Here is a 22,406-nt window from a genome sequence, read left to right on the forward strand (position 1 = left end):
TGGAAAATGGATAAATGGATGGATGGATGATAGAACGATAGAATGGAAAATGGATGAATGGATGGATGGATGATAGAGTGATAGAATGGAAAATGGATGAATGGATGGATGGATGGATGGATAGAGCGATAGAATGGAAAATGGATGGATAGAGCGATAGAATGAAAAATGGATGAATGGCTGGATGGATGGATGATAGAGCGATAGAATGGAAAATGGATGGATGGATGGAGCGATAGAATGGAAAATGGATGGATGGATGGAGCGATAGAATGGAAAATGGATGGATAGAGCGATAGAATGAAAAATGGATGAATGGCTGGATGGATGGATGATAGAGCGATAGAATGGAAAATGGATGGATGGATGGATGGAGCGATAGAATGGAAAATGGATGGATAGAGCGATAGAATGAAAAATGGATGAATGGCTGGCTGGATGGATGATAGAGCGGAAAATGGATGGATGGATGGATAGAGCGATAGAATGGAAAATGGATGGATGGATGGATGGAGCGATAGAATGGAAAATGGATGGATGGAGCGATAGAATGGAAAATGGATGGATGGATGGATGGATGGATGGATGGAAAAGGGGGCCTGAGGTGGGAAAAAAAGTAGAAAGTCATAAATAGAATGACAGGACGAATGATTGGACAAACAAATGATGGATGAAATGGAACGATAGATAGAACAACAGATGGATAAATGAAAGGATGGAACAATAAAATGATGGATGGACTGATGGATAGAAGGAAAGAACAATAGATGGATGGAACAATGGAATGACAGATACATGGATGGATGGAACGAAAGAATGATGGACAGAAAAACAGATACAATGTATGGATGGCTATAGGACGATAAATGGATAGAATGATAGAATGGATGGATGTAGATGAAACAACAGAATGATAGATAGAACAATAGATGCGATGGATGGATGGATGGATGGATGGATGGATCGATGGATGGATGGATGGATGGATGGATGGATGGATGGATGGATGGATGGATGGATGGATGGATGGATGGATGGATGGATGGATGGATGAAACAATAAAACAATGGATAGATAGAGCAATAAATGAATAAAATGATAGAATGCTAAATGGGTGAATGGATGGATGGATGATGGATGAATGAAGATGGAATGATAGAATGATAGATAGAACAACAGATATGATGGATGGATGGATGCATGGATGGAAGGAATGTTAAAACAATGGATGGATGGATGGATGGAATGACAGAATGGTAGAACAAAAGATGGATGAAGGGATTGATGGATGAAACAATAGAACAGGTAGATAGAGAATCATGAATTCTGAAACAATGGAATTATTTGTATATTTTGCAGTCCACAACAAAAACAAAAACAGTTCAGACAGTTAGCAAACTGTGCTAAGTTTGGTGACAATATCTTGAATTCGATTAGAGTAAGATCAGGACAAGGTCTCAGGATAGGGATTTGGAAATAAACACTAAGCCAAATTTGTGCAATAGCACAAGTCAAGTCAACATCATAATAATAAAAACAAAAAATCCTGAAAATGTCAGAAACAGACGGCACTGAGAATGACCCACGGTCAGCAAAGACTGCGGCGGTGATGCACTATGACGTGCCTTTTCTCAGGAATAGCTCTGCTATCCGGAACATTCTTTCCATTGCACAAACGGCTCCTTCAAAATCACCTCCTTCAGAAAGACATCTGCTGACCCAGAATGAGAAACACTCGATGTGTAATGACTTCAGTGTTAGCTTCATACACGCTTCGGGAGTCGTTTGTATCACAGCGATCTCCTTTGTCCTGCATGGCTGTGATTGATGAGCAAACGTTACCGATAAGCATGTTTTCATATGGCCGTATGGTTCTGCTCCGATCGCCGGTCACAGTGGACGAATGACCAGATAAACAGATGCATTTCTGATGGGAGGAAGGTGATGTCATTTCCTGTACAGTAAAACCTAGGATGGAGGAAATAAGTTAAAGTGATGAAACTCTCGTATCACACGAACAATATTTATAATGATACTTTACTCCCCCTCAGGTCATCCAAGATGTAGACGAGTTTGTTTTTTCATAGCAACAGATTAGGAGAAATTAAGCATTCCACTACTAGCTCATCAATGAATCTTCTGCAGTGAATGGGTGCCGTCAGAATGAGAGTCCAAACAGCTGATAAAAACAACACAAACTTCTGGCCAAAATACCAATCCATAATTTAAAAACATCTCATTGATGGATCTGCTTCTTCCAAACATGCAGATATTCACTTCACAAGACACAAGAGTGGTGTGGATTATTGTGATGTTTTTATCAGCTGTTTGGACTCTCATTCTGACGGCACCCATTCACTGCAGAGCATCCATTGGTGAGCAAGTGCTGGAATGCTACATTTCTCCAAATCTGTTCCCATGAAGAAACAAACTCTTCTACATCTTGCATGGCCTGAGGGTGATTACATATTCAGCTGATTTTCATTTTTTGGGTGAACTATTCCTTTTGATGTACTCAAACCACTTTGGATTAAAGAATAAACTAAACATCAAATCAGTAATTAGTACTATGTCACAACAAATCCAAAAGAAAACAAAAAAAAGATATCCCTGATTTCTGCTTTGGAAGAGTTTTGCCAAAAAAAAAAGCACAAAGCCACGAGCAACTCCAGATCTCTCAGCGTCTGCAGTAATGCTTTTGGCTCGCAGCCACATTTTTTTCTGACAATAGGTGTGGGCTGCAGCAGAGAGATGATCTCACTGCAGAGCCTGCTTTGGCTGTAATGATATAATGTTAATTCTGTGTCCCACGACTGTGTCCTTTTTAGAGACACACACCCTTCCTGAAGGAGTGAAGACTGACGCTATACAGCCTTGAGTACTAACAGGTGAAGAGTTGAACATTTTATACATGCCCAATGTCACAGCTCATATGCAACGACTCCTTTAAAAACAAACACACTTCCCTATTTTATAATGGACCGCTGGCAGACTTATTCTTACATGCCATTAAGACGCCGATTCCTATGGACATAAAATGTGACTACTATATCACTATATCAACTAACTACCCTTACTAAAAAAATACTGTGGAAGTACCATGGTAAAGTGATGATAGCCAAAGGATTACAGCACCGTTCAAACATTTTAAGGATTTAAAAAAAATATTTTTTAAAGATTTTAAAAAGAAGTCTCTTGCTCACCAAGGCTACATTTATTCAACCAAAAATACAGTAAAAACCGTAATTTTGTGAAATATTTAAAATAACCATGTTCTATTTGAATATGTTTTAAAATGTAATTTATTCCTGTGATGCAGCGCAGAATTTCCAGCATCATTTCTCCAGTCTTCAGTGTCACATGATCTTCAGAAATCATTCTAATATACTAATTTACTGCTCAAGAAACATTTCTGATTATTATCAGTGTTGAAAACAGTTGCTGCCTTATAATTTTTTGGAAACCCTGATAATCTTTTTTAATGAAAGCAAAGTTTTTTGATGAAAAGAACAGCATTTATTTGAAACAAATCTTTTGTAATATTATAAATGTCTTTACTGTCACTTTTGATCAATTTAATGCATCCTTGATAAATAAAAGTACCATTTTTTTTAACAGTAGTGCATCATATTTTGATATTTACAGTACATTGTATTCAAAGAAACTGCAAAGAATACCATGGTACAGTACAAGCCCAAACACATTGTGAAACCATTTTACTCTGATATATACTATGGTACTCAATGATAATCATATTCATATAGCAAGTTATTACCACGTGCATTGGTCATGCCATGGTCCTATACACATACTTTCAGTAGACTTCAAAAATACTACGGTCCTACCATGGTACAAGTTATTACCATGGTACTTTAACATATGCCATAGAAACAAATTATATCATATTCAAATACCATGGTACTACCATGCCGCATGTTCTAAAACCATAGTACTTTGATATACTATAGTACTGAATGATTCATATTCGATGTGTTTACAGAGTTCTCCAAGTACTTTAACAAATACTTTAGCATGTACTTTTTCGTAAGCGCATGTTTTAGTAAACTCAATCAACAGCGATGCTGACATTTAGAACTTGCTTTTTATTAAAAACTAGATAAAAAAGTTTGTCGAGACAAACTTTAAGTTGGCTTGAAAAAGCCAGACCAGAAAATTTTTTAAAGTTTGAAAAGTTTAAAAAAAGTTTTAAAAGTTTTAAGTTTGACGGTTTTCAGTCTGAAATAGTTTGAAGTTTAAAGTAGTTTTAAAAGCTTAAAGTTGATAGATAGATAGATAGATAGATAGATAGATAGATAGATAGATAGATAGATAGATAGATAGATAGATAGATAGATAGATAGATAGATAGATAGATAGATAGATAGATAGATAGGGTGTTGCTATGTGGTTGCTAGAGTACTTGGAGTGGTTGCTAGTGTGCCTGGGATGGTTGCTAGAGTGTTGCTATGCAGTTGCTAGGGTACACGGGGTGGTTGCTAGGGTGCTGCCATGCGGTTGCTAGGTTACCCGGGGTAGTTGCTAAGGTGTTTCTATGCGGTTGCCAGGGTACCCGGGGTGGTTGCTAGGGTGTTGCCATGCGGTTGCTAAGGTACCCGGGGTGGTTGCTAGGTTGGTTTAGATAGATAGATAGATAGATAGATAGATAGATAGATAGATAGATAGATAGATAGATAGATAGATAGATAGATAGATGCTAAGAACCACAGAGTGGTTGGTAGGGTATTCTAGGTGGTTGCTAGGGTGTTGCTATGTTGTAGCTAAGGTGCTCTGGATGGTTGCTAGGGTGCCTGGGATGGTTGCTAGGGTGTTGCCATGCGGTTGCTAAGGTACCCGGGGTGGTTACTAAGGTGTTGCTATGCGGTTGCTAGGGTACTCAGGGTGGTTGCTAGGTTGGTTTAGATAGATAGATAGATAGATAGATAGATAGATAGATAGATAGATAGATAGATAGATAGATAGATAGATAGATAGATAGATAGATAGATAGATGCTAAGAACCACATAGTGGTTGGTAGGGTATTCTAGGTGGTTGCTAGGGTGTTGCTATGTTGTAGCTAAGGTGCTCTGGATGGTTGCTAGGGTGCCTGGGATGGTTGCTAGAGTGTTGCTATGCAGTTGCTAGGGTACACGGGGTGGTTGCTAGGGTGCTGCTATGCGGTTGCTAAGGTACCCGGGGTGGTTACTAAGGTGTTGCTATGCGGTTGCTAAGGTACTCAGGGTGGTTTCTAGGTTGGTTTGGATGGATGGATGGATGGATGGATGAACACTTCAGTGTGTTTAGATTTGCATTTTGACAGTTGGAGTTTGAATAGTCTTGGCTCATCAGAACATTCCGTCAATGTAAATCTATGGGATTTTTATGATTTTTAATCTTCATTTTTATGAAAACCGTAAGTCCGATCAGTTAGGAAAGATATAGCAACTCGAGTCAGAACAGACTGAAGAGCTGGGCTGAGTTTGGAGTCTGTAGAGTTAAAGCTCTAGGAGGAGTAGCATTTAGAAATTTTAGAAATAGGATTTCAGTAAATTGGCTTTCTCAAGCCAACTTAATAAACTAAACGCATTTCAATTAACTAAACAAACCATAAACAAATGGCCTCTGTTTTGTTGTCATGACGATGGCATAGCCTGATGGTACGAGCACGAGTTTGTTGTTGTTTCTCACATGGCGGTGCAGAATTGGAGTGCTGATGTCATGCACCGTGTCTTATCTCTGCGCGTCAGGTCATTAGTTCAGACGCTAACTGCGGCCCATGATTCAACACTGGGCCGCTCATTCCTGCGGGCATGAAAGAAATCAGGCACATTTGTTTTCACAAACTGCTGCCACACCATTTCCAAGTGTCCATAAACACAAACCATGGTATTGCGTGGTGCCGCCACATTATGACAGCTCATTATTTGCAAAATGTCTAAACACAGGCAACTCTTCTCTTTCTGCTGCACCCACATGTTGACTTCCTACACAAACTTGAAATGTTTAGACAGACCCTAAAGTCCAGAGAGAATACTGAGTCACACAGGCTGATTTAAGACATCATCTCTGTCACTGACGACTTCAAAGCGCTGTAGCGCTGCCAGCTGGCTCCCGTGGGCCCGTGTCAGAAGAACTCCTTCAGTAGGAAATGTAATCACTAAGAGCAATCTGATGAAGCGCTTCCTGAAAGCTACCCTTAATCACAATGAAGTCAGAGACAAGCAAATTTCTCAGTTGCATGGTCACCATGCACATAAACACAAATAAAACTAGATACTTCCTGCAAAAGTAACTCGCGAGTGGCTATTGCAATATGGTTGGTAAAGTGTTTTTTTAATCCAAAAATCATAAAAAAAAAAATTAAATCATAAATCAACAAGGCAAAAGGGATGTCGTCACACTATATGGGGTAATTTGGCACAAAAATAACCTGTTATAAGCTTCTCAGCTAAATTGAAACCGTAAAAAACAAATCATAACAAAATAGTGAACAAAAAAGAAACAAGTCAAAATGTACAAAGAAACACAAAAACCATACAGAAATAAAGTATGATATATATATATATATATATATATATATACACACAAACACATTTACATTTAGCAGATGCTTTTATCCAAAGCAATTTACAAATGAGGACAATGGAAGCAATCAAAATAAAAAAGAGCTATGATATGAAAGTGCTATGACAAGTCTCAGATAGCTTCACGCAGTACACGTAGCAAGATTTTTAAAAATTATATAATAAATAAAAAAAAAACAGATAGAATAGAAAAAGAAAAGAGCAAGCTATTTTAGAGGCCTTTTTTGCTTTTATATATATATATATATATATATATATATATATATATATATACACATTTTTTATTTATTTCTAGTTTATTATTTACATATATATATATATATATATATATATATAAAAAATTAGTTTATTATTTGCAATTTACACATTTATATATATATTGATATATTTCATTATATACAGATACGCATTTTTTAGAAGTACACAACATACCTTTTTGATATGGTCCCAAGCCCCAAGCTACAGGTATCCGTTCACAGATGACTTTGTGTCAAAGTCAGCGAAGACTTCAAAATCGTGTCAAAAGAAACATCCACTTTAATGTCCATCTGTTCCTGGAATAAACCATCACAAAGACGCTCCTTCTTGTGGTCCGGTCTTTAGGTTGTCTTCTGTTCCTGCAGAGACTGTCCGAGCACTAGCAGTCTGTGAGATCTGTATTGTCCTCTATCCAAGTCTGAGCGAGCAGACTGACTGAGAAAAGAGAGAGAGAAAGAATGACCAATAAGAAGGGAGGCAGAGATGGCCAGATCTGGTTGATATGAATCCGACTCACTTCTTTTGCCTATTCAGTGTCCTGGATGAGGGAGAGACGGTACGCAGAGACAGTTTAGAGCGTCTGGAGAGACCCCTCACTCCTTTATGTCCTGACCCGTGAAGCTCTGTGTTGAATAAGAGCTAATTTTAACTCATGCGCTCAGTCTCTCGTAGCGTTTAGCAGCTGAGGGGGATGAAACAGACGTCTGTGAACCCTGCTGACAGCTGGACCACGGTATTCTGCCAAATGAGGAAAAGACGGTCATAACTACCCAAGCAGTTGCTGGGATAGAAATGAACTTTCTGTGTCAGGTAGATCAAACACTGTCGGCTGAAGGGAAAACAGTGTAGGGACAAAAACTCATATTTGAGAGCATATCAGAGTGAATCTGTCAAGAACATATCCAGGTCATATTTCACCCCATCTTTTGTAACATTATAAATGTCTTTTCACTTATAAAAAACAGTATAAATCACTTTTCAATGTAATGCATCCTTGCTGAATAAAAGTATTAACTTCTTTCAAAAAACAACCTTAATGCCTATAACTCACCAAAAAAAAAAATAATGAAATAATATATATATATATATATATATATATATATATATATATATATAAAATATATATTATGTGTGTGTGTGTGTACATTTTTAATACATTATTAAATAAATTTTTCATACATGTGTGCATAAAACCAAATTTGCCTCATTACTAAAATGCAAAAATAAAATATTATTTGTAAAATATTCAAACATCCTGAAAACTGAAAATAGTAAAAATACACTTTATCTTAATGCATATTTATGATAAACTGCTCATGCATATAGCTTAATTCATGCACTGCTTTTAATCAATTCATGCCAATTTAAATAAAACACTAATATAATCTTATACATTATAATTTTTTTTTTCTATTTATAATATAAATATTTACATTTATTAGTATTTTTGTATTAGGATCAACATTGGAAATTCCAAAATATCCAATAAAATATCCTGATGTTATCCTGATGTTTACAGGAATCAGAATGAGATTTTTATGATTTATGATAAGAATTTAGGAAGCCCTGATCTTAAAATAGGTATGATTCCATTAAAATGTTAATTTTAATGTTTTTCTTCTGATTTGGGGGTAAACTATGACCAATGCATGTTTTTTGTGGGATTCACTCCCTAAGCTGAAGCAAACAAAATAAAAATAATCTACATAAAGCCTGTTTGACTACATAAAGCCTGCAGAGTTAAGACACAGTTATTGCCGTTTTTGGCAAAGTCTCAAAAGTGCCACAAGCGTGACAGCATATAATGACAAACACTGACACAGAAGTGTCAGACATATCACACAGTCATTTGAACATTTCTATAAAGCTCTTTGGCAACAACACTTGTTGTTTTGTTTATGATAACATGATAATACTATGCTATTCTTCATAGAACCATGCAAACAACAAATGGTATTTTGAGTGCAAAGTAAATACCAAATGGTACATGAGTAATCTTTCATAATAAATAAAAAAAAAGGTATTACATCTGTACCTCATTACCATCACAGTACTTTTCTGAAGGTAAAGGTACAGAAATCTGAGTGAACTGTAATGCATAGAAGAGTGTTACCTGAATGAACTGTCAAGAAATGTCCAGAAGAAATGCAATACATTACAACCGCACACATCATCATCACCCACAGATGTAAATCTGTCAAACTTGGTCACATGAAATGTTTTTCTGTCAATCTACAACACAAGACATCATAAACAATAATACAATGCTAGTTTTCATCATCTTCAGCCCTGACTGTGGGCAGGACAGAAGCATTCCTGCATATTATTTCATTTTACAGAGTTATAATATGTAGATTAATGTACAGCAGTGAAACAGAACAGTCATTCATAACATACAGAGCTCATTTGGACAGAGATTTCATTGTCATTTGGTTGACCATCCATTTAGAGTTAACAGCGCACTCTACCGGCTGCTCTGACAAACAAAATACAAAAAGGTTGTGTTTTTTATTTTGGAGTAATCAAATATCTAAGGCGTGGGTTTGATTTTGACATTTTTCGGGACACAACAGCAGACATACATAATTTCACATACATAAACAAAAATCTGGCTCTAAACGTCTTTTTTCTTTATTCAGAGCTGATCTAGACCAGTAGCTATATGGAAACTATCCAAAGTTGTTTTAATCCAGTCAAAACTGTATCTCTATATTCATCCTATGTGTCCTCTTAAGATGAAAATGTGTAATTTTTTTAATCTGGCAACACATCCTTTACAACAATTAACCATGGTATTACAAAAAAAAAAAAAAAACTCTGAAGTTCCGATCTCAATCAAAAGATTCACAAACCCGCTCCGAAGTCCCGATCTGAATCAAATGATTCATGGGCTCTGAAATCCCGATCTAAAACAAATGACTTGCGATATCAATTCCGAAGTCCCGATTTAAATAATGATCCGCAAACCATCATTTCAGATCGGGACTTCGAAGCACGCATCACAAATATTTAAATTCGCGAAATAATTTGTGAACCTCCCCCGAAGTTCAGATATGAATCAAAAGATTAGTGAACCCGTTCCAAAGTCCTGATCTAATTCAAATGATTTGCGATACGCTCTCTCCGAAGTCCCAATCTGATAAATGATTCCCAAATCCGCTTCTAAGTTCCGATCTAAATCAAACCATTTGCGATCTGTGCTCCGAAGTTCCGACCTGAATCAAAAGATTCACAAAACCGCTCCAAAGTCCCGATAAGAATCAAATTATTTGTGATATGGGTTCTGAAATCCCGAACTAAAACAAACAATTTCTGATACCTGTTGTAATGATTTGTGAACCATCATTTTAGATCGGGACTTAGAATCTGAAGTTCCGATATGAATTAAAAGATTTGCAAACCCATTCCAAAGTTCTAATCTACATCAAATGATTCATGAACCCTCTCCGAAGTACCGATCTGAATCAAATGATTTGCGATACTTCTTTGGTAATATCAGTGGTTTAAGATGTGGCCAAAATTACAACAGCAGTGGTTTCATACAGTGGCCAAGATGCGCTGCAACTTCAGAAAACACATGCAAATAGAAAAAGCACCAGCAAATCAAGAAAAGTTTTCAATTTTCAGTTAAGTCATCAGTTTGACAGCAGGTGCTGCAAATACTCACAACGCAAACAAATAAAGAAACGTTTTTATTTGCAGGTGTTTTATCTATTTGCAGCGCGTTGAGCTCCACCGTATAAAAACTACAATTCCCGAGTCGCTCCGAGCCGTGCGGCGTGACGTCAGCGCGGCTGCTGTCAGTCAGACAAAGACAGTCAGTCAGGGCGAGTCTTCCTCACAACATCACATAAAATATCATCTTCATCGCCTGACAGAGCGCATTAAATGATCTGCTGCGCTGAGATTTTGTGTATTGTCCCCATTCCAGGTAAATGTGATTTTATCCTTGAGGAGAGTCAGTTTTGTGCTGGCTCGTGCTAAGCTAACTAGCCGCCTGGATAATTCAGTTCGTTTTGTTTATGTTGTTAAAACACGCTTCGTGATTAAATTTTAATCGACATGTATATCTGGTTTAAATCTATATAGGTTTGTTTACATGTCTAGAGAGTTTATATAGTGATATAGCAGTCACTCAATGAGTTATGTAGCCAGTTTTCCTAGAGTGAAAGTGCTGAACTCATGTATTTATTTGTGCATATTCCTCATATTTACCATCATGTGAATAACTCGCTGAGATTTGTTTATACATGTTATTTTAAGCCATTTTGTTGTCTGTTTGCAAAAGTCAGGACACATGAGTCATGCAAAACTTATTTTTGTTTATAGCTTATAGGTTGAAATACCCCGTGTGTCTCGTTTGAATTGTTATTTAATAAGTGCTTGTTTAATATGTTTGTTTATATTTCGTTTGCACGCAGGCGGTCTTTTTGGATATGCTGTTAGTTTTCATGCACAGAGATGATGGGCGTATAGCTGTGCTTTTATCACTATCATATGACATGCGTTAGGAAAAAATACATATCTTCAAAACAAAGTCTTGGCTTTGAAGGTCAACTGAAGCCCCTTCAAATGCAATGCATAAATGGAAAGTGATTTGCTAATAATCCTCATTGATCATGAGTTTGCTGCATGGACTTGTTCTGATCTGCATTCATAACTTGAGTTTCCAGTATTTGTCTGAAGATGTGAGGAGCGTTCAGATGCATGGAAAAAGATTTCTTTCTTCTTTTTATGCACACTGCTATTTATTGAAGCTCCTGGTGAAGTCTGTTGCAACACCTAAATGAATAAATAAGCAAGTAAGCTTTTAAAATGCATCTTGTTTCAATGTATACTAACTTGTGGTGTTTTAGATATTGCAGGGTTTAAAGGTTAAATATATACTTAAGTCATAAAACTTGTGCCAAACCACACCTCTATAACCATTAATTAAATTAATAATTACTTAAAGTCTAGCTTGTACTACTGTTTGTTGCTAGGTTTTGGAAACCACAGATGGAGAACAATGTCAAGTTTTAATAGTGCAAAAAACCATCAGACACATTTTCCGTTCTGCTAAATTCGGTCTAATTTTGCGTTTCACGATGACCGCGACTCCATATGCAGTAGTTATTAAATGAAAAGAAGAAGGGCGCATGGATTCTCATGTGGATTATTATTTAAAGCTCTCAGTGAACTCATTTGACTTGTGTGGATGCAGTCAGATGAGCTGATGCACGTGTGCATGCGGTGCAGGACTGCACCCTTGACTTGCAATCTCTGCAGCTGTGCCCTCATAAAGAGCCCTGCAGTGAACGCCTGCAGTATTTAATGCCACATGATCACTAATGCAGCAGGGCTCATGGGTGAGACCCTCTGTGCATGTTAAGAGATGCCAGAGGAGGATCGCATGCATGACAAAAGACGGCGACATGGTTTTGTATCTTTCATCATCGCGCACACAATTTCTGCCTCAGTCAAAAGCCTCGCGGTGATATATTTAGAAACCCACAGCGGCTGCCACGTTCCTATCACAGACTTTTATAAGGATCATCTGAGATCTAAGTGGAAGCAATTATGCTGTACAAGAGCTCGCTGAGCCCTTTTTTTTTAGCGGTGAGCTCTTTGGCTCCAGTGGTGTAAGGTTAACTGTTAACTTGTGTAAATATAGTAGGTCTGGTATAATGGAAAACTCCAAACCAGTGAGGAATTTCACAGCAAACCAGCTGTGATACTGGGATGGTTATGTTGGAAGAGTTGCTGCCACAAAGCCGCTGGGTTGCCAGTCTTTCCCCTTCGTTTTTGCTAATAAATAGAAAAAGCTAATAGTCATTATTGCTCAAAATAACTGTTTTACGTGCAATTCAAGTGAGAAGGACATAGTTAAAATGTAACCTGGTTGGCTAGTCATCTATTACCACCTGGTATTAATATGACTATGCGTAACCGTTAGCTTAATATAAAACCATGTGCTCCAGATTAGAAGGTTAAACAAAGCAAGCTCCGTATTTGCATTCTGCGTTAATCTGGAGTTACATAAACTCCATCCGTCATTGGGTGGTATGGTTTCCTTGACAACAGCGACAGTAATTGCTCGTGCTTGTTGATGAAAGCCGTCTTGGATAAACAGAATTTTAAGTAGGTCAGATGAATCCTGCTTTTATCATCATAACTCGGCTGCCATGAGATGGCGGAGCACTTCAAATTATAATAATTCATTCGTTTGTTGTAGGATCTAAGTCTTGACATGTTTCAGTGAATTCTGGGTTTGCTCCATCCTACTATTCTTATAGGAAATATGCGTTAGAAAGCTGTGCACAGTAAGTAAATGAACAACCTGTATCCCACAATGCAAAGCACTGGACATTCTGTAAACAAAGTGACACAGTTCCAGACTAAAAACAAATGACTATTAAACGGAGCTGTTAACTTAGTATATGCTCTGAACAGTTCAGTAAGCAAATCATTGGATTGACTCAAACCATATAAACATTAACTAATTCATTTGTGAATCAGGCTTTATTGAAGACCACCAGTCTTTTATTAAAGAGAGTCGGTCTTTTATTAAAGAGAACCAGTCTTAAGAGTAGTTTGTTGTTGCATTGTGCAAATATGCTGAATTGCAATGCACTGATTAAACTCTAAAGATTTAATTGAAAAATGACTCCACATAATCATGGCAATTAAAAAATGTATACAAAAAATATGCTTATAAATTTGCAAATTTTCTATAATAATAACAGCAAGCCCTGAGATGAGTAAATCACTACATCATCCGTTATCTTTAACATCTTGACTCACCGTTTGTTGGGAATTCCTAGTTTGTTTTTTTTACTAGTGGTTGGTTGATCAATATTGTTTTTTTTTTTGGTTTGTTTTGATTTTTTTTAGGAACGCTCCACTTTTTTTGGAAATAGGCTCATTTTACGAATCTGCTGAATGGATTTAAAAACGGTAAAACTCAACTGTTTAACTCTAGGGGAGTTGTAAAATGAGCCTATTTCCAAAAAAAGTGGAGTGTTCCTTTAATGACACTTATAGTTAAAAACTTTATTACATATTTTATATTATAATAAAGTTGCAAATCTTTATAACAACATCTTGTATTTTATTTTTATATTTTTTGAACGAGCTAGAAGCAACATCATCCATATATAAACATCAACTAATGCACTTGAGATATATTATACAGTTTAATATATCAAGTATAAACCAGAGTTGCGATGTTGCATAAATTCTGAAATATGCATTGTTGCTTACTGTTAAGTTTGTGAACATTTTCGATTTTAGTAGCATTCTGGAGCCCTGAGATGAATGAACCAGAATGCTTAGTTGTTGTTCGTATGCAACGGTCTGTTCTCATTGTAGCATCAGTTGGTTTCTTCTGACAGCAGCCGTTTATGCACATGTGATTGATGTGCATTGTGTTCCATATAACGTTTTCTTCTGTGTACCATCAGAATGTCTCACTACACAGATGAGCCACGCTTCACCATCGAACAGATCGACCTGCTGCAGAGACTGCGGCGTACAGGTATGACCAAACCCGAGATCGTGCATGCGCTGGACACCCTGGAGCGACTCGACCGCGAGCACGGGGACAAGTTCGGCCGGCGTGGCCCATCGGACTCCAACGCCACCAACAGCACCACCTCCAGCACTACACCCACCTCAAATAACGCTAGCAACGCCACCGTGGCGACCTCCTCCACCACTTCCATAGCAACGCAAACGCAGTTCCACGGTAATTTATCGCCGTCGCCCAGCAACAGTTACGCCACATCTCCACCCGCTGTATTACCCTCGCCGGTCTCTCTGGTCGCCATGGCACAGAATGGGCGGGATGCTTTGGCAGCGACACCCAATGGGAAGCTGTCGCCAAACCGTTACCCGGTGAACAGCGCGGCGGCCGTGAGATCGTATGGGCTGGAGGGGTCAGAGGAGGACCTGGATATAGACGACAAGGTGGAGGAGCTCATGAGGTCAGTCAGTCAGGGCTATTATAGTTAACTACAACTAAAAATACTAACTATTAGAAAATGTTCATTATTTGAAATAGCAGAAATGTTAACTGAAATAAAAAAAAATATATACAAAATATAATAAAAATATAAAATTTTCAGCTAGCACCGTTTCTCATTTTTATTTAGTGTAACTTGATTTATTAAAATAACAAATACTAAATCTGAAATAAAAATGAATAAACTGTATAGACATAAACACAAGAACTAGCCTAATAAAAATGACAAACACACACAACAAAATTACTAAAACACAAAGCTGAGATTTATTGCTCTCAATCACTCAGTCATGCAACATTTTGAAATAATGTGCCAACAATGTTGTATATTTACATTCAAAATATTTGTTGCATACTGTTGTAGTTCCCTTTTTTTAATAATATCATACAGTATGTACTTCACAGTATTATTTTTTAACTAGTGGTTGACCAATATTTTAAAAGGCAATTAGATTGTAAGTAATATTACATACATATTTATTATTTTTATGAAATTGCAATTTTAATAATTATTATTGTTTTATTTATTTTTACATACATGTGCAACCATTTTAGTTTAGCAGTCTGGATCCCTGAGATTAATTTAAAAAAAAGATATAAATAAAAAACTGGAAGCTAATTGTGTAATATGTAAGCTAAAGAAACATTTCTAATTTTCCTGCAATTTAATTGGATGAAATAAAATTACTAACACTAATAAAACAAAACAAAACAAAAAAATCTCAGTGTTGTGGGTCAAAGGTAAAAGCTGATTCAAACTCTAAAAGTTAAACTCTCTAAACCTGCCCTGTGTTTAGTGTTGGTGGTGTGGTTGTTTACCAGGTGTAAGCAGGGTTGTTTTGCTCGGAGACACTCTGCGATGAGTTTGATAACTGAATCTTCAGACATCATGTTGTTGTGGTGTTGAATTGCAGCTGTCATGTTTCCTTCCTGTGATGTGTGCAGGCGGGACAGCACCCTGGTGAAGGAAGAAATCAAAGCCTTTCTGGGCAACAGACGCATCTCACAGGCCGTGGTGGCTCAGGTCACAGGTCAGTCCCTAATCACCACAATTCATAAAGCATCTATGTTCAATCAATCATCAGCAATCAATACAGAAATGCACGCTTACAATGCAAGTCTATGGGGCAGGACATTGCACTGTAATAAACATATAATACACACTGTGCATGAAACATGCTTGGAACAGTTGTCTGGCCATAACTGCATCATCAAGTTTTTTTAATTGCTGGAACAATCAGTCATCTGCAAAAATACATCCCTATATTTTTTTTCAGGGCTGTGTCTGTTGCTAGAGTAGCAGAGAGGGTTAATTTCAAGATTTACAAATACATTTTTAAAGTGGTATCTGTTAACATTAGTCCACATTAATGCACTAATGTAGGTAGGTATAATTCATGTATTAATATTTATGTACGTATGGTACATTTTCATGGTTCATTGCTGTATCCAATAATTTGCAAACATTAAATTAAATAAAGCCAGGTTCAAAATAGTTTTTGTTCTTTTTTTGTTGTTGTTGTTTCAGTTAATGGTTTTTACAGAGGGGATTTGTTTTATCACTACATAAATCAGAAAATCAGCCATTTATAAAAACTTTCACCATGTTTTTAGGAATAAAATGTTAAATCCATATCAAATGCTGGATCTGTGCATTAGTTCTTAAAGTGACAGCAGCCAAATATACCTGCTCTGTGTTTTTAGTGCTAACCAAACAACAAAAGATAGCAAACTGCTTAATGAATAATCTTCAGTATTAATCTGTATTATTTTAGTGAAGGCTATGCAGTGTTATCTGTCTTGTCTTTAAAAACGTCTTCTAGTCTGATAGAATCTCTTACTGATCTTGTCTTTGCAAACCACAGGAAGTTCATCTGCCAAGAGTAGTAGTCCCACTGCTAGAGGGTTTAGACTTCACAGCTCAAATACTGTACTCTTGTACTGAAGGTTTTACACAAGTCAAAATTATTGTCTGTGTTATCGACAGCATGTTCCAGTTGCCGTTTTGAAACTGGAATAATCTTTGATTTCCATCAGAATATTTGATCACCACTGCAACAAATGTATAAATGTATGGTTTCCAATTTTGCCACTCGCCACTGAATAGTTAATTATTCACAATCCTGTTTCACTTAGATTTATATTAAACTATATGTTCTGATTAACTTAGATTGTGTCGCTTTACAGCGTTCTGTTTTCAGCAAGGACAGAATGTGCAATATGTAACCGTAATTACTAAACCAAAATTAAATTCTGAATGTAAGATGGGTTGTTGTTTTGTTATTGTTCTGTGGCTTGTGCATTCATTTGTTATTGAATTGTTTTGTCTTTGTGCGTCAGGCATCAGTCAGAGCAGAATCTCTCACTGGCTCCTCCAGCAGGGCTCAGATCTCAGCGAACAGAAGAAACGAGCTTTCTATCGCTGGTACCAGCTGGAGAAGACAACGCCAGGTTAACCAACTTTGCTTGTTTTACTGTAGGTTGATAAATGTACAAAGATAAGGTTGAACCCAATTACAGGCTAAAATGTTTAAATACACTGCCATTTACAAGTTTGGGGTCAGTAAGATTTTTTATTTATTTAGTAAGGATGCAGTAAATTGTTCAAAACTGACGGTGAAAGTTATAATGTAATATTTCTATTTTAAATAAATGCTGTTCTTCAGTTCATCCTTAAAGGATCATGGTTTCTACACAAAGCGGCACAACTGTTTTCAACATTGAAAATAATCAGAAATGTTTGTTGAGCAGCAAATCAGTATATTAGAATGATTCCTTAAGGATCATGTGACACTGAAGACTGGAGGAATGATGCTGAAAATTCAGCTTTGATCACAAATAAATTACATTTTATAATATTCAAATACAAGACAATTTACAGTAATACTGTTTTTACTGTAGTTTTGATCAAATCAATGACCTGGTGAGCAGAAGAGACTTCTTTAAAAAATAAAAAACATACTGACTCCAAACTTTTAAATGCTAATGTATATTTTATTTATATTTTCAGGTGCCACATTAAATATGCGGCCCACCCCTGTATCTCTGGACGAGATGGAGTGGCGTCAGACTCCGCCCCCCATAAGCTCCGCCCCTGGAAGCTTCCGTCTGCGCAGAGGCAGTCGATTCACCTGGAGGAAGGAATGTCTTGCCGTGATGGAGAGGTGAGACAGAAAACGGCCCCATCTGAGAAATTACGTCTCCAAAACATTTCAAAATGAGAAAATCTGTTATCATAATGCACTTCAAATCCCAAATCATGATAAAAAACAGGCTAGTCCAGCTAACTGTGCAATGTTTACACTTTGTTCCCTCTGCAGCTATTTCAGTGATAATCAATATCCAGATGAAGCCAAACGAGAGGAAATCGCCAACGCCTGCAACGCTGTTATTCAGAAACCAGGTAGAAATGCTGGCGTGTCTGAACCCACACAGTTGTGGTTTTGTGAATATCTATTGCACTACAAATTACATTGTATTTGCATTTTTGCAATCATCTTTGACCTTTCAAATCTTTCCTGCCTAGGAAAGAAGCTGTCTGACTTGGAAAGAGTCACATCATTGAAGGTCTACAACTGGTTTGCCAACCGACGCAAAGAGATCAAGAGGAGGGCCAATATTGGTACCGTGTTTTAGTTGATTTATATCAGAGATACTATTGTAGTTTTTGGTAATATTTTAGGTAATGTTTTTATTTTTATAGTTATTTTGTTGTGTGTTTGTAATTTTTCAGTTTTTTTTATTTTTAAGTACATCAAGTAAAACTACATGTGCAAAAAATGTGGAATGTTTCTTTGGCAACTTGCAGAAAGAGTTTTTATTTTGAAATTTATAAGTTGTACATTTTATTTTAGTTTTATTATGGTTTGTTTATATATGATTTATATATAGTAAGGACTTTGTCTTGAAGAAACATGTTCAAATCAGTCAGGAGATTACCGGTACGGTTACTAGTAGTAAATCGTTTGCTAATGTTCCTTTTTTTTTTATGGTAGTGGTTTTTAAAGAGTTTCAGATGTTTCATGACAGGGTCTTTTTTCCAAGAAGCCACAATCTTGGAGAGTCACGGGATAGATGTGCAGAGTCCCGGAGGACACTCCAACAGCGACGACATCGACGCTAACGACTACAACGAGCAGGTGAGAGAATCGAACGACTCATCCCAACTAAAGGAGCCGTTGTCTTTTTTGTCGTTGATCAAATTCAGTTGAATTTGGGATTATTTAACACAACTGCTAGATCTCAGTGATTTCATTACAGGGTTGTGATGTTACCTATTTTGAAAAGAGAGGCGTGAACAGACCCTTTGGTTACTACCGTCTGGAGCCCACCTCACCAACACAGGTATCACATAGATAAAAAGCATCAAATACACACACTTTATACACAAATAAAGTTCAAGATGAAGTTACATGAAATGTTTTATATACACACACACGGGCTGTCAAGCTAATAAAATTTTACATCTAAAACTATTCAAATTTTAAATCTTAATTCATCACATGTACCAAATCAGTTTGGGCTGAGAAATTAGCCCCAAAAAGACATTGTTTTAAATGAAATGTGTGGTGTGTGTTAATTTTAAGGTGGGTTTTCCCCCATAATTAATTGCATCAAATTAACATGTTAAATCGACAGTTACTAAAATGTAAAAAAAATATTTTTATATGTAATAAAACAATTTACTTAAAAAAAAAGTATTCGTTTATGATACTACTGTGTAAACATTTATATTATTTTAACCAATGCAATAGTGATAATCAGTATGATGATCGCTATTGACTGATCGCTGTTCTAAAATTGCTGTTCTAAAATTTTCCATGTAAAGCAAAAGTTTTTTACATTTTAACATGCTACAAAAAAAAGTTTATTACATTTGTAACCTGATATTGAATGTTTCACTTACGCCGTTGCTAATTTACGTACACGTCTCTTTAAGGATGACGCTGGCAACCACGCAGACCACCAGGACCCCATCTCTCTCGCCGTGGAGATGGCAGCTGTCAATCACAGCATCCTTGCCCTGTCCCGTCCGGGAGGCGTGGCCAGTGAAATCAAGACAGAGTCACTGGATGATGACTGAGGAAGACCGCGGGACCAAGAGGATCAATGAGTGCGTGTGCGGACGTCTGCAGACGTGTTCATGAAGCAATGACCAAATCAGCGCTCTGTCTCAAGCTTTTAGAATCCAATATCGCCTGCCATCGACACTCCCGCTGAACCACTAAACACACCCAGACTCAACGACACACACTCTTGACAGGAACTGATAAATGGAAGGTCGTTTCACGATGTTCACCAATTACCTGCGGCACTTATGTAAGCCTCCCGAACCCTTGCTGACCCAAACCTCGTACCTCATTCCAGTAACTTGTATAATGCTTTGTGTGCTTCCTGGCTGTGTGCTCCAGTGACCCTCATTCCCACGTTCTCACAGATAAGCTAAAGGCAGATGGTTTAGGAGAGAGGTGAGTCTCAGCAAATTTCTGCTCTGGATCCACGATCTCCTCCATTCCCGCCGCAGATGCTCTCAGTTAACAGGTTTAACATTTCTACTTTACTTTTGTAAGGGATTTCATCAAATAGCAATTGGGTGAATCTCATGAGAACGGTCAAGAACACATTTCACCACAAAATGAAAGGGAAATTATTATATATTGCATAAATATTTTAGACACTTTTTTTGCAGATTTTAAAGCACATTTTCCTCTCAAATGCTGAAAATATATATTTAAATTGTAAAGCATTTATGGTCTTATACATACTGTATGCTGACTTGAAAAATAATAAATAAAAAAAAATTAAAACAATATTTTGAGGGAAAATGTGCATAATTGCTCTGTTGCCATGAAAAATACCTTCAAAATGCAAAATATAATTTCTTATTTTCTTTTTGGTTTGTGGATGAAATTTAACCTGGATATATAGTGAGATTTATCCAATTGCATTAAACTGTATTTTGATTTGAATCATGTTCAAATGGAGGGGGGGGGGGGGGGGGGGGTTACTTATTAATAATTGTAGTGAAACTTGAAAGATGTGGTTGCATAACCACCAAAGTGCAAGTTATTCTGTGCAAAAGCTCAAGTCTCCTGGACTCTAAATGAACCTGCAAAGAGAGACTTCAGTCGGCAGACAGCTAGCTAGCTTTATTTTAAACCGTTAAGCATTACCCAAAGTGAATTTGCATTAAAGCGCTATTCTTATGTTTGTATTTATTTAGCTTTTAAGTTTTATTTACATGCAAAGATTTCAAAGTGTCAAGACTGAAGCATCTGCTCTCATCGTGTTTAGAATTAAACACGTCAACGTGAAATATCATTCCACTAAAATTTTGGCTCAAGTTGAACGCTGTCAGAATTATAACGTGCAAACTCCCACGAAGCTTTATTATTATTGTGAAATGACATCAGAATTTGACAGTGTTAATTGTTCACCGAAGACTGACTGATAAATGTTTGTTCTGCTGCCACAGAGCTTCGAGAGTCTGAACTCTCATCTAACATAAGCTTGGTTCCAAAATGTAGCTTTTGTTTTTTTATTAAAAAAAGGTTCTAAAAGAACTTTATTCTCTGGCTGGGCTTCATTCATTGAAACGAGCAGAACGAATGATTTGTACAGCCATTCTTACATTAATGATCACAGACTCAATGCAACAAAGTGACAAATTACATAAGAATGGTTTTACAAACAGGTAACTGGTTCTGCCCGCGTCATGTATGAAGCCCAGTTTATGTATCCTTCCTCTATCTTCCTGTGTACAATTGATATTTATGAAATGACAATTTGTTTAATAATAATTCAAGATTCTATTTTATTTGATTGTTTTACATTCAGAGCAGTCTCCTGACGTGTCTGATTCAGATCAAGCACCCCCTTCACTCAAGAAACTCGCTACCGTCACATTTTTTGTACTATACGTTTGTTACATTGCAGCGATACACAAAAAAGGTCATTTTCTAATGCTGTAATGTTCAAATGTGTTCAATTGTCCACGTATGTGTGAGTGATTACAGCCTCTTTGTACACATGACAGAATGTGCCAAACTGCAGTATGACGTCAAGTATTGACATTTACTTGATCTCAAAGCAACACTCAGATTCTACGAATGACTCGTTTTGTTCTCAAGTGTTCAATTCCAGAGCAACGAACGGTTTTATTCTGTAACGGAACCCTGCTGGTTCAAAGGGGGTGCTTTCCATTTAGTTCCCCAGAGTGCATTTTCATGTCTATAAACAATCTATAGGCTTATAAAAGCAACTGTATAAATAAACAGAAGACAGTAACTATGAATTTAAAGATTGTTTGAATCAAATAATTCTATGATTTCAAAGCATTCTGTTGTGAAACATCCGTATCTCCCATTTAAGAATTTAGTGCCTTTTTTGGACAGTAGACTGTTCTGGAAGTATACTATAGTATATATGAACTTTTTGTACAGTTTCTTTGTTTAAAATGACTTTTTTTAAAACTTGTGTTTATTTTAGTACTTTATCTTCTGGAAAATAAAGTTATATTGATGATCAGCCATGTGATGTTATTCTTTTAAGAGTTTGACGTGTA

General features: G+C 36.8%; 2 protein-coding genes across 13 annotated transcripts in view; one reads left to right on the top strand and one right to left on the bottom strand.

The window, feature by feature from the left end:
• The window catches only part of LOC306843715 (filamin-A-interacting protein 1-like), a 28,625-nt gene extending 21,151 nt beyond the window's left edge, over window positions 1-7,474 (bottom strand). For 2 of the 3 annotated variants that reach the window (XM_079375351.1, XM_079375349.1), the window contains exon 1: window positions 7,015-7,474. The gene's annotated coding sequence lies outside the window, so the exon portion shown is untranslated. The remainder of the gene's footprint in view (window positions 1-7,014) is intronic. The other variant, XM_079375350.1, reaches the window with a different exon arrangement.
• Window positions 7,475-10,616: 3,142 nt separating this feature from the next.
• hmbox1b (homeobox containing 1 b) lies at window positions 10,617-22,372 on the top strand. Of its 10 annotated transcripts, none has more exons than XR_013781887.1 (12): window positions 10,628-10,771; window positions 14,283-14,804; window positions 15,788-15,873; window positions 17,183-17,293; window positions 17,853-18,006; window positions 18,163-18,245; window positions 18,369-18,464; window positions 18,872-18,981; window positions 19,103-19,186; window positions 19,782-20,161; window positions 20,280-20,383; window positions 21,680-22,371. XR_013781887.1 is itself a non-coding variant. In XM_079375818.1 (10 exons), the coding sequence occupies exons 2-10, from the start codon at window positions 14,284-14,286 to the stop codon at window positions 19,923-19,925; spliced, it is 1,371 nt and encodes a 456-aa protein (XP_079231944.1). In that variant the 5' UTR covers window positions 10,620-10,771; window position 14,283; the 3' UTR covers window positions 19,926-22,365. The 10 variants fall into 10 exon arrangements, 6 of the variants coding, with proteins under 6 accessions (XP_079231944.1, XP_079231939.1, XP_079231942.1 ...); XR_013781889.1 differs by having other exon boundaries at window positions 18,887-18,981; window positions 21,680-22,370; XR_013781886.1 differs by having other exon boundaries at window positions 10,617-10,771; window positions 20,280-22,370.
• Window positions 22,373-22,406: the final 34 nt, after the last annotated feature.

This window comes from Barbus barbus (assembly GCF_936440315.1).
Source record: "Barbus barbus genome assembly, chromosome: 24".
Taxonomy (NCBI): Eukaryota; Metazoa; Chordata; class Actinopteri; order Cypriniformes; family Cyprinidae; genus Barbus; species Barbus barbus.

Excerpts from the sequence above, each read along its gene's own strand:
- hmbox1b (XM_079375813.1), top strand. The coding sequence starts at position 14,284 with ATGTCTCACTACACAGATGAGCCACGCTTCACCATCGAACAGATCGAC. Across the intron at positions 18,465-18,871 it reads CAAGAGGAGGGCCAATATTG|GGTCTTTTTTCCAAGAAGCC; the intron begins GTACCGTGTTTT and ends GTTTCATGACAG. Across the intron at positions 19,187-19,781 it reads AGCCCACCTCACCAACACAG|GATGACGCTGGCAACCACGC; the intron begins GTATCACATAGA and ends CGTCTCTTTAAG.